Below are 13,231 nucleotides of genomic sequence, written 5' to 3'. Positions count from 1 at the left end.
TATCATGGAATAATTTTCAGTATTTACTGCTAAGTGAAAAAAGCAAAGTGCAAAAGAGAATATATAGTATGTGTGATCATTAAGGTTGTGTGTCAGCTTGGCTGGGCCATGATTCTCAGTGGTTTAGCAGTTATGACATAATTTGGCAGTCATATAATGATGTAATCACTTCCATGATGAGATCTGATTTAATGTGATCACCTCCATGATGTGATCTGTGGTGAGTAGCCAATCAGCTGAAAGGGAGTTTCCTTGGGCGTGTGGCTTGCATCCAATACAGGCAGACTTTCTGGCAAGACTCGAGGGCTTTTGTTTGCTCTGGATCCTGCAGCTGGCTCTTGTTCATCTGACTTCTGGTTCTTGGGACTTTATCTAGCAACTCCCCTGCCAATATTGGGATTCATCAGCCCCTGCAGTCTGTGAGGTAGCGGCCTGCCAGTTTATCTGCCGATCTTGGGATTTGTCGGCCTCCACAGCCTGTGAGCCAGAGGCCTGTTGTCTAGCCTACTGATCTTTACCCTGTGGCTATGTGAGTTAAGAGAAGCCTCCAGCCCGACACACAGACTTGGGACTTTCCAGCCTCTATAACTGTGTGAGACATTTCCTTGATATAAATCTCTTTCTACATATAGATGCTTGACTGGTTTTGCTTCTCTAGAGAACTCAGCCTAAGATAGTTTCCTTTGGAGTAAGAAATAAGGGGAAATAATATACATGTATCTATTTTTTTTTTTAATAAAAAGACACGTTGGAAGGATAAATCAGAAAGTAATGAAATTTGTTACTCACAAGAGGAAGGTGGGAACAGAAAGAAAGGGATACAGGCATGTGTTTTTGCGTAGTTTTGACTTTTGGAACCAAGTTAATGTTTTACATATTTATAAAACAAAGTTAAATCAGCAAGGTTGGGGAAACAATGTTAAAACTGAATATAAACAGAAACAAGTAAACTGAGCTGTATATCAAATGGATAATCACACAGAAGAAGAAAAAAAGAACCTATCAAAGTAACACTTGAACATAATATATCCACGGGGGATTGGTTTCAGGACCCCCTTGGATACCAAAATCCATGGATGCTCAAGTGCCTTATATAAAATGGCGTAGTATTTGCATATAACCTACACACATCCTCCCGTATATTTTAAATCATCTCTAGATTACTTACAATACCTAATACAATATAAACGCTATGTAAATAGTGTTTGATCACAATTGAAGACTTGCTCTGGAAAGTAGCCTTTCTCTTTGAGTTTCTTGAGCTTTTCTGGGAATGCTGATGCTGCCTGGGACCAGCTGATGCCAAATCTCCCCTCATCTTGAAGTTCTTGAGGCTGTAACGCTTTACATAGCTAGCCAGCCAGCCCTTACTAGCCTTCAACTCCTTCCTCTCGCTCTCCTCAACCCCCTCACACCTAGCCTTTGAGGGACTGCTTTGACCACTTCATTGCTTTTAGGGGCTATTTTTCACAAAAACAAACAGTGCGTACAATGGAAGTAGCGAATGAATGGGACACGAGGTGAACGATGCTCAAATGAGTGCTGGAGAGAGACAGGATCTGTGAGACGGCGGTAGACTACAGCGGGGTACGCCTACACATCACTTCATTTGCGTGGATTCAGCATAGTGCTCGGGATGGGGCAAATTCCAGTTTTGCTTTTTGGAACTTTTTTTCCCAAATATTTTTGATCTGCAGTTGGTTGAATCTGCGGATGTGGAACCCACAGATACGGAGAGCCAACCATATATCTTCAGCTTAAAGACAGAAAGAACTGCAAAGAAATCTTGAATGCAGATTAAAAAGTTATTGTTGGTAGTGCTACAGGTGTAGCAATTCTGAAACTATTTTGTATGTATTAAAGTATTGAGCAAATAAGTAACTATACTGATATTGCTGGGAGGCAGAGTTCTGTTAGAAAGGGAAATATAAATATGGAATGGGGGAGAGCAAAAAAGAACCATCTGTTGCTGCATTAGTATAAAGTCATGCTTTTTTTTTTTTAAAAAAAATAAAAACAAAACAACAACAACACTATTTCCTAGTTCTGTTTGCTGAAAGGGCAAGTAGCAATGAAGAGATCTAGTCCTAAATCTTGTTTTCTAAAAGCCATTCCCTATTAAAAGGAACCAGGACTTCTTGAAGAGATGCTTCTATGGCTAGGGCAGGGAAAATACAACACACGCCCAGAACAGTTGCTATGGCAGAAAATAAAAAAGTGCTTAAAAAAAAAAAAAAGTGCTGCAGGACTAGCAACTTTTCGCTGTTATATACAAGGTCGCCATGCGTCGGCGCTGACTCTACTGCCACCGCAACAACAAAAAAGATGGTGATACGTCAAAGGGACACAGGAGCCAGCTTGATAGGCTTCCCATGACCAAACCTGGGATAATTTGAGCAGGAAAATGAGTAAGGACATAAATGAATTATATCCCAGTGAATAAAGAAGAATCCATGAGTTCATGCTGACATTAAAAACAAAAAGCAAGGAAATGACAGTGAAGGAGGGAAGAAGGAAAACTACAGTAGAATGTCAACCAATAATTCTACAAGGAGTTTACGAATTTGAAAATTATCATTTATGCAAGTATCACAGTAGTAATTTATTCAGGCAAGAATCATCAATGGATGCTAAAAGTTTGTTGTAGAAATGTACTGGGGAACAGGATAGTTATACAATTTCGAAGTATACTCCCATAGATTATTTATTAAGTACAGAGATGCAAGGAGGACAAATCTAGTGGAAACCACCTTAACCAAGTGATCAAAGTTAGCAACATTATCACGAATGATACAAACTGACACTAGGTGCCTCCTGATGTGATGCACTGAGAAGGACGTAATATTGCTTCTATAGTGTTTCTGCCGAAAAATGTATACATGTATTGATGAACGAGGAAACGATGGGAAGAAAACAATCGGCCTGTACTCTTCAAAAATGTCAGCCATGAAAGACAAGGAAACGCTGAAGAACTGTTCTAGATGAAAGCAGACTAAAGAGACGTAATGACTAAATGCAATGTGTGATCCTGGAGTGGGAAAAAAAAAGTTTCTATAAACGATAATATCGGGACAATTTCCTATCAAATGGATTTTCTTTAGATCCTTCTTTGTTATAGAGGTAGCTTTTACCTATTGCCACTGAGTTGATTCCAACTCATAGTGACCCTATAGGACAGAGTAGAACTACCCCATAAGGTTTCTGAGGCTGTAAATCTTTACAGAAGCAGACTGCCACATCTTTCTCCCGTGCAGCAGCTGGTGGGTTTGAACTGCCGAACTTTTGATTAGCAGTAGAGAGCTTAACTACTGTGCTACCAGGTCTCCTTTCCCATATATTAGATATGGTAAATATTCCTCTGTATACTCAGGCTTTGAATTCTGTTCCACGGCTGTTTATTCTTACTGCATTACCACCTGTGTTTACTGTTCTTGTTCTGTAGTATGTTTTAATGTCTGATAATACAATTCCCTCTTATCTTGGTATTTTTGTGCTTTTTCTCTCAATGAATTTTGCAGTAGTTTTGCTTGGTTACAAAATAAGCAAGCAAACAACAATAAAAACTCTTGAAATGCTCTTGAGATTGTACTAAATTTGTGGATTAATTTAGTGAGAACTGTAAAATATAAAGAGTAACAAATTCAAAATATGGTAAAGAAAAAAGAGAAATGATGTTGATTAATGAAGTATATCTATATTAAGATGTTTTGAGTAAGTAACCTGTTGTCGTTGTCAAGTGGATTCCAACTCATAGTGACCCTACAGGACAGAGCAGAACTGCACCATAGGGTTTCCAAGGCTGTAATCTTTACAGAAGCCGTCTGCCACATCTTTCTTCTGTGGAACCACCAACATGAGCTTTTAATCACTGTGCACCAAGGCTCCTTGTTTTGACTAGTAAATGGCAAAAATCCAGGTCAAACCCAAGCTTAAGCACAAAAGAGAGTTTATTGGCACATTTAACTGAAAAGTCTAGTGGTAAAGCTAGTCCTTAGGCATGCCTGGATCCCTGGGCTCAAAAAATGTCATCAAGATTTGATCTGTCTTCTAGTCGGCTTCTTTAGCTTCAATTTTAGACAAGCTGCCACGTGGTAGCAAAGGCGGCCCCTGTTCTACTCCATGCTTACAGGTCTTTAACATCTGCGACATCAGAGGGAGAGTCTTTTTTTCTTACACTGCCAACTTTTTCCTAAAAATTCTAATGATGGTTCTCATTGGCCAGGTCTGCGTCAAGAGTAGGAGTAGGGGTGGGGCTGGTTGTGGAACAACCCAAAATAATAGGAACTGTGTACTATAATACCCACTTACATATAAAAAGGGGGTTTTAAAATCAGCATTAAAAAATATAACTAAGTTGAAGTTCTAATACTATTTTTCAGCATTATCAAAAGTTATACTGGGGCCATAAAGATGAAAAGAAACAAGTTACCAAATAGGAAACTATGCTGGGAGAGATTAAAAAAAAATTATCTTTCTTACTGAACAGTATTTGTTAGAATTATAACGCTGATTCTTGACAAATGACTCTTCCCTTATTTCTTGATCTCTTACTGTTTAACCAGTTGCCATGGAGGCGACCTCATGTGTGTCAGAGTAGAACTGCACTCGATAGCGTTTTCAATGGCTGATTTTTTTTGAAATAGATTACCAAGCCTTTCTTCTGAAGTGCCTCTGGATGGACTCAAACTGCCAACCTTTCAGTTAGTAGCTAAGCACCTCAAACATTTGTACTGCCCAGGGACTCATTACCGTTTAAACCAAAAAACCCAAACCTGCTGCCCTCGAGTAGATTCCAACTCACAGCAACCCTGTAGGACAGAGTAGGACTGCCTCATAGGATTTCCAAGGCTGTGAATTTTTTTTTTCTTCCAAACAGGGCAGCTCCAGTTTAATAGTTTACAAATTAAATTAGCATATTTCACGGTGCTTAACAAATTTTACATTGCTCCCTTTCCCTTCCCTCAAGAAGCCTACAGTCTCCTATGATGAAGCACTTTCCCCAACTATTTTTTTAATTGTGCTTTAGGTAAAAGTTTACAGCTCAAGTTAATTTCTCATACAAAAATTTATACACATATTGTTTTGTGACATTAGCTGCAATCCCCACAACGTGACAGCACACCCCCCCTTTCCACCCCGGGGTTCTCTGTGTCCATTCGACCAGTTCCCGTCTTTCTCTGCCTTCTCATCCTGCCTCCGGACAGGAGCCGCTCATTTGGTCTCCGGTATCTGACTGAACTAAGAAGCACATTCCTCACGTGTATTATTTTTGTGGGCTTCTGGAATGGTTTCAGTTCTGGGTTAAGAGTGTCTGGGGGCCTTGGTTTCAGGGGTTCTTCCAGTCTCTGTCAGACCATTAAGTGTGGTCTTTTTAAGTGAATTTGAGTTCTGCTCCACACTTCTTCAGCTCCGTCTGGGACTCTCTGTTGTGTTCCCTCTAAGGGTCGTCACTGGTAGTAGCCCAAGGCTGTAAATCTTTACAGAGGCAGACTGCCAAATCTTTCTCCTGCAGAGCGGCTGGTGAGTTTGAACTGCTGACCTTTCGGTTAGCAGTTGAGTGCTTAATCACTGTGCACCAGGGCTCCTGTCATTACATACTGTTCGGATCCTTCAAAATCTTGATTTATAAATTATTTTTTTGCAACTTAATCCTCTCCTAGTTTTTTTCCCCTGCTCCTAAGGAAGCCCATTCTCTACCCTCCTAAACTAATCAACAAGCCTCTCAATTCTACTGCTCTTTGAAGCTCCACTCCTTGTATTCATTAGTCAATTATAAAGAAATTGTTTAGTTGAAAGTTTTCAGTGACTTTCTTAATCACCATACCCAACAGCCTTTACCTCCTCCCCCTCCTTCCTCTGACGGCTTGCTGACTCTGCAGCATTTGACAGTGCTGCTGACCTTTCCTTGAAACCTGCACTCTCCTGATGCTTCTCTTAACTTTCTGATGACTTTTTCCCTGTTTACGTTGTTGGGTCTTCTTTCTTAACCTTCTTTACATGTTGGTGATTCTTAAGGTTCTGACTTCAAACGGTTTCTCTATTCACTCTTTTTCCTGGCAGTCTCAAACACTTCCCTGCTTTCATAAGAAAAGTATGCACCTTCTGTTTAACTACTTCTGATCAGTTCTTCTCCCAACAGCCACATTATTCAATCCTAACCATTTCAAGGGCAGCTGAACTTCTCCTTCTTCTAAAAAAAAATAAAAAATTTTCTCTTCAGATTCCTATGGTTTTTTGTTTTTGTTTTTAATGGTACTTGCTACTTTCAAACTTGCATTATTTATTTACAGACACACAATCAGTAAGAAAAGGTAGCCATCATTATGATGATGATCCTACTGGTTGAAAGTATTTCTACGTACTGCGAAATCCCCTCTCACTTGTTTGCCTTGAATACTGTCTTTATTTACAGTTATTCATATTAGTATTAATTATACTAATTATTCATCTCATATTTCAGATATACTATTATATATGGTAGTTATTCTTCTCTCATAATAGATGATACAGTCCTTGAGGGCAGCGACTTTGTCTTAAATGTGTTTCTATTTCTCATAGTACTTTAATAAGATTTTTTAATTACTGAACTAATGAATATAAGAGTGTAAACTTTCTGAAATGTTCCCAAATTCTATAAAAATAGAATAAGCACAATGGTAACAGCTGAATCTTACATTACTCCCTTATGAGAACCTTGGGAGAAATTTCTCTGTCTTAAGCAACTTTTTTTTTTAACTGGTATGGATAATGTGAAATGTGTAACTATATTTCCCCTTTGCTTTAGTTGCTGGCTGCTAACGGAAAGGTTGGCAGTTCGAATCTACCAGCCACTCCTTGGAAACCCTATGCGGCAGTTCTACTCTGTCCTATATGGTCACTATGAGTCAGAATCGACTTGATGGCAACAAGTTTGGTTTTTTTGGTTTTTAGTCGCTAGGAACCTCTGAGCCTAATTTGTGGCATCTCTCTGTTAATTACACAGGACCTTTATTTAGGGATGTATTTTTTTGGGTATTAACATACCCTGGCTTTATTTTGTTTTCCAATTACCCTTTGCTTTGGTTTTCCATCCAATCATTTTCTCCTATCATAGTGTATATCTTTTTCTGAGCATAATAGTTTGTGGAAAAGGTGGGGCATTGATAAATAATACGCAGCTATAAAACGCATTTAAAAAAACAGTCCTTAAATCTCGTTAATCCTTATCTCCTTTGATCTCCTACTTCATAGAGAGCCATCATCTAATTCAAGGCTATCAGGAGAGCACTCCCCCAACTTCCTACTCCACTAGTAAGTAAGCTTGTCGACATCTTTAAAAAAATAGCATTTTATTTGCCCTTACAAAATATATTTATTGTGTAGAATACAGATAGGCAAAAAGGATAGCTAAAAAACAAAAACACACAATATGATAAGAACCACTCTACACACTGTTTTTATAACCCACTTTTCTCTCTTAACAATGTATTTTACATCTTTCCTCATCATTAAATCGTCTTCTACTTGATCATTTTAAATGGATCATAGCATCTCACTGATTGTGTACCAGTGTAGACAATCAGACTCCACCTCCACATTCCCTTCCTAGAAATTCATCTGACCATGCTTTCTACTCAGAGCTTGTTCTAACAGCTTCTTTTGAGTGGTGAGGGCCATAGCTAACAGGACCAGTTATAGAGAATTGAATCAAGCTGAGTAAATCAGATTCTCTCTATTGGACTTTTAGAATTTTTTCAAAGACACTAGTCTCTCTCGAGTGCTTGGTTTGGTAGGCCATGAGAAGTTGATGTTATCATTTTTGTGTACAGAGAAATCCAGTTTGCTAAGAGAAACATGAAGCAAGCAAGTAAGCAAAGAAGCAGAGATGGAAACCATGTGGCTCCAGAGACTTGGAGATGAGAAGCTGTCCTGTTTTCAGATGCCTTCTGGTTCTCATTTCCAGACTCTCAATGAACTAGGCGTTGCTTCCTGCTCCTGATTATGAGATAACCTTGCAGTTATCCAGATAAAATTTACTTAAACTAGTAAGAGCTTATTTGCAACCATGTTATCCATGTCTAAGTATGGTCATGATATAGTTAACCTATCCTTTGTTGGTGGACAATGCTGAAATGAAGTCTATCTAGCTCAATACATATGTGCAATTTTGATCACTTCCTCTTGAGAGTTTTCTAGAAGTATAGTTGCTTAGTCAGAGTATGTGTACATTTTAACGGTTTTGATACATAGTTAAAAAATGCTTGCCAGAAATGTATGAATTCCCACTCCTACCTGCAATGCCTGTTTCACTGAATCCTTGCCCCACTGTATATTATTTTCTTTTAAATCTTTGCCAATTCAATATGACATTTGTATTACCAATGAAGCTGAACATACCTATTTATTGGCCATTTATATGCACATATTTTGATATTTTTGCTGTTCATTTGCCAATTTGTAAGAGTTTTTAAATATTAACATCCATACCCAATTTGACATCCTCCTTCCCAGTTCCGTCTCCAGTCTAAGCTAATTTATGTACCTCATCCCATCTCTTTATGTTTCTTTAGGGACATCATTCAATCAGTTATACTCTTTCTTGGTAATACCTTTAACCTCTTCCTGATTACTAGTTTTCTCTCTTGTATTAATAAACATCACTAAGTCTCTCCTTAAAGAAAAACTCCACTTTTTTTTTTCTTTCACTTGCCATTCCTCTCTGGCTACTGACCTTTGTCTCTTTTCCTTTACAGCCAAACTTCCTGAAAGAATTGTCTTCACATGCTGTGTCCACTTCATCTTTCTCTTCAGCTCACTGCAAATAGGGTTTCATTAAGCTTCCCAATGCCTTCTTTGTTGCTAAAGATTTTAATAACAGAATATTACATATATACATATATATGAAAGAACAAAATACAAAATGGTTTTTCCTAAGTCAACTATGTAAAAAAAAATTATGCAGAGAAAAAAGATACATAAAATTTTTCATACGATACATGAAAAAGATTTTTAACATGATACATGAAAATTTTAAGTTACTTCTGGGTAGCTGGATGACTAGTGAGTTTGGTAAGTTTTATTTTCTTTTTAAAATTATCCACAATCTAAAAAAACAAGAATAATTTACTTCCGTGTCAGAACACATCAGGAGAGGGCAGGTTAGAAAAGCAGTAACCTGTACCTAACTTTCTCACCCCATACTAGTTTTCTTTCACTCACCTATTTTTTTTTCTTGCGACTTTTAACTTTTTTTTTTTCCCTTTTCTTGGGGGGAAGGGCATGCCACGTAATATATTACAATGTAAAGTAGAAATTCTTAACTTACATTTTCTAAGAGGAGGCAGAAGACTGGAAAAGGGAATGGAGAAATCAACAGAGGGCCACTGGGCCACACTTCATTTGGCAGCAAGATTCAAGGCAGAGCAAAGCATAATCCTGATCCCCAGCCCAATGCTCCCGCCGCGAGTCAAGACTGAATAACCTCCCGACAAGACAATCTCTTTTCAGGAGGGTTCTGAAGCCCCTTTCTCTCATCTCAAATAATTTAATTGAGCATCTCAGCTCCTCCTACTAACGGTTCCAAACCGCCGATCACCGTCAAGCGCCTCGGGTTAGTCTTGGTAACAGAGACGCCAGCCCCGCCTCCACAACTTTTCCCAGAACGCCAAGCGCCTTTCCCCATTCGCTTCCGCTTTCGGAGGCCTCCGCCTTCCGGAAGTAGATGGCTGCCAGTCTCTTACTGTGTAGCTGTTTCTTGGCGTGTCTTGGTCGCGTGCGATTACTGGTTGTAGCAGCCTGCGGCATACTTCTCGGAGGGTAATGGGGACTGTTTTGCTCTTTTTCGACATTCAAAAACTGGAAAGCTAAGAAAAGGATATAACCTCAACGAACGTTTGTTGATAAATGGATTAATTGGTAAATGGATTAAATGTTACTTATTAAAAAGCTGAAAAGTGGTAAACATCTTATATGCAGCTTCACTTGTTACTGTGATATATTTAAACAGCTAAAATAACTTATTTCCTATGCAAAAGCAGTTATTTTTATTATAGAAAGTGAACACCAGCAAAAAACCCAAACAAAGCGAAACCTCAAATCTCACACCCCCCGCAAAGCAACTGTTTGTGATACTTAAGAGCAGACTCTTCCAGACCCTTTTCTAAGCAAATAATAAATAAAATTTCAAAATGGAATCACACCGTATGCGCTGTTTTATAATTCAAAAAAGACACTTCAACCATATAGTTGCATGATATTCCATTGTATCTCTTGGACATTTAAACGGTTTGTCTTTTTGCTCTTAATTGGTGCTGCAATGGGAGAAATGAAATTCCTTAAAGCTAAGTCTTTGCCCATGTTCTCATTTATTTTTTCCCTCTTTTTAGTTAGTCATTTGTATTTGCATTTCTCTATCTTACCCCAATGCCTTCTCTCTCCACTCTCATGTCTTTATGTTGTACGTGGAAGTTCACACATATGACATTCAAAGGCTACTCAAATTTTGAAAGCTTGTTTATTTTTTATTAGAAAGATAGTACTAGCTTATTTTAGAATATTAATTCAGAATTAAATTCAGAAGACTATAGTAAAAATATTCCAGTACCTAGACACCACTGAATATTTTGGCTTTTTTTTCCTTTCTTATTTTGTTTCTCTCTCTTCCTCCAGCATGGAACATTGAAAAAGTGTTTGCCAATTGGGTAGGGAAAAATTGGAGCTTTTAATTTGCATTTCTTATTTATGTAGCTGAACAGTATTTCAAATGTTTACTATCTATGGTCCAGTTCAGGCCACACCTGCTCTGTCTAGCCTTCCCTGAGTATTCGAGACTAAGCACGTTAATTGGTAATGGTTCAGTTTTTTGTATGTGTATGTTTTATTTCCCTAACTAGATTGAAAGCTGGTTGCATGGTCCTGGATAAATTATTTAATTTTTCTGAGCCTTACTTTCCTTATCTATAAAATAAGGGTAATAATACTTATTTTGCAGGATTGTAGTGAGGATGAGAAATAATGTATCAAAGGTGAATTCAGTAAAGAGAAGCTATTTTTTTCTTTGGCCTATATAGCTTTAGCAGTCTATGTACATTCGTGTTCGTATTTTTATAGTGTTTCAAATGAATGATTAATCCTGGCATCCCACCCAATTTAGAGACTGATTGAGCACCTATGATGCATAAGGTACTCTTCATAACCCTCAAGGCCTCATGAGCCTATATTATTTAGATACATTTCAATATACTAAACTATATACTCTTCAACCTTAGTAATTCTCTCTTACTTGTTTTTGTGCCATTATCATCATGCCTGGCCCATCACAGTAGATGCTGAATACATATGGGTTAAAAAAAAGTTACAAAGTCCTCTTACTTTGATTTTAAGGGGTGTGTCTTACTCATGAACCCAAAATTAAGAATAAAAGCCTGGCCTAAAGTGCGAAACTATTGACTTGTTTTTTTTAACCAGGAAATATTAACCACTCAGCAACATTGTGAATTTGCCTTTTCTAGCTCAAAAAAGGTAAAACAAAACAAAACAAAAACCCAAACCTATTGCCATCAAGTCGATTCCAACTCATAGTGACCCTATAGGACAGAGCAGGACTGCCCCATAGGGTTTCCAAGGAGCAGCTGCTGGATTCCAACTTGCAACCTTTTGGTTAGCAGCTAGGCTCTTAATAACTGCACTACCAGGGCTCCTCAAAAAGAGTCGTTGATAACAAATCCAGTACCTTGTGATTTAATGAAAAAAACTGTGCTTCCTTGATTTTGATTTCAAGAAGTCTCATAGCTACAAATAGATAAAAGGCCAAATTTTCAGGAGTTACTTTTTTTTTTTTAATGCTAACTCAATAACCATTGAGTACCTTGTCACCATGGAAACTTGTATTCATTAAGCAAAAAAAAAATCTTTAAGTCTCTGTAAAATCTCCAATCCGTGGGAACGTTTTTTCTTCTTGCAGGAAGACGAATACTCGTCCAATTTGCAAATTGTTTTTTAAATCATAGAGCAATCAAATATTGTGCTGTTGTTTTGAGCTAATTCAAAGGTTTATTTTTTAGCAATTGTAACTAGCCTACTTTGAGCCACTTGTTTTTGGGAACAAAATGATCTCCCAGCATGCTTACAGATTAACTACTTGAAATAAACTCTTTTTAATTTCTTTGTGTTTTTATTTTTTTCGCTATGTGTGAACCGAACTGAGTTAATTTAGTGGGAAAAGGAGAAACACACAATCCGCCCGCTTCCGCCAGCACTGGGCTCACCACCCTTGCCCTACCCGGGCTCCCCGCCTGGCTCAGAGCCGATAGTCCTGCCCCACCCCGCGCCTTTTGTCCCGCCCAGCGCCCCCGGCCCCGCCCAGGGTTTCTAGCCCCGCCCAACGACTCTGGCACCGCCCAGCGCCGCCCAGCGCCTGCTAGCGCCGGGCTGGACTGGCGGGTGGCTAGGCTGGAGAGTGGTAACGTTTCACTGTCTGCCGCCGGAGCTGGGAGGAGGCAGCGGCGAAGTCGGAGGCGGCATGGCGGGAGTTCCGGAAGAGCGCGGGCCGGGCCCCGCAGCGGGGGAGCAGCTGCAGCAGCAACACGTCTCGTGCCAGGTCTTCCCTGAGCGGCTGGAGGAGGGGAAGCCCCAGCCAGGGTTCTTCTCCAGCTTCTTCACCAACAACCAGAAGTGCCAGCTTATGCTCCTGAAGACACTGGAGACAAGTAGGAACCGCGACCTGGAGGCTGGGGTCGGTGGGGTGGTGTCTGAGACCGGGCCGGCGAGGAAGGGCTGGACCCCACCCAGCCTCAGGCCTCGGGGTTCAGCCTCAGGTGCGGAATAGGCTGGGTTCAGGCACCTCAGCGCAGTCTAGGCAGATTCGGAATTATGGGGGCGGAGGTGGGGGACTGGTCCTCAGTTTCCCCATCAGAGAAGGCTCTGAGGCCCTTTTCAGCACTGTTGTTGCTTGTGGAATGAACGAGGAGTCAGGCTAGGAGCTTTTCTGCCCTTTTCGGTCACAGATCTTCTGACAGATCCTCTGATTTCTAACCTAACCCTTTGGGTCTGGGTGAGACTGAGTTTTAAAGAGCCGTGTTAATTGAGGCATACCCACTACTAGCAATGCAAAAACACCAAGTTTATTTATTTATTTATTTTTATTGTACTTCAGGTGAAAGCTTACAGAACAAATAGTTTCTCATGAAACAGTAGTACACATATTGTTTTATGACATTGGTTAACAACCCCACAACATGTCAACCCTCTAACT

General features: G+C 39.5%; 1 protein-coding gene across 1 annotated transcript in view; it reads left to right on the top strand.

Annotated features, from left to right (window-relative positions):
• Positions 1–12,413: 12,413 nt before the first annotated feature.
• ATP23 (ATP23 metallopeptidase and ATP synthase assembly factor homolog) overlaps positions 12,414–13,231 on the top strand; it is a 19,200-nt gene continuing 18,382 nt past the window's right edge. The window contains exon 1 of the mRNA XM_004379846.2: positions 12,414–12,686. Coding sequence (XP_004379903.1) covers positions 12,500–12,686 — 187 coding nt within the window. The 5' untranslated portion in view covers positions 12,414–12,499. The remainder of the gene's footprint in view (positions 12,687–13,231) is intronic.

This window comes from Trichechus manatus, unplaced genomic scaffold (genome assembly GCF_000243295.1).
Source record: "Trichechus manatus latirostris isolate Lorelei unplaced genomic scaffold, TriManLat1.0 scaffold00069, whole genome shotgun sequence".
NCBI classification, from domain to species: domain Eukaryota; kingdom Metazoa; phylum Chordata; class Mammalia; order Sirenia; family Trichechidae; genus Trichechus; species Trichechus manatus.
The sequence above is the reverse complement of the archived record's forward strand: the minus strand, read 5'-3'. Positions and strand labels throughout refer to the sequence as shown.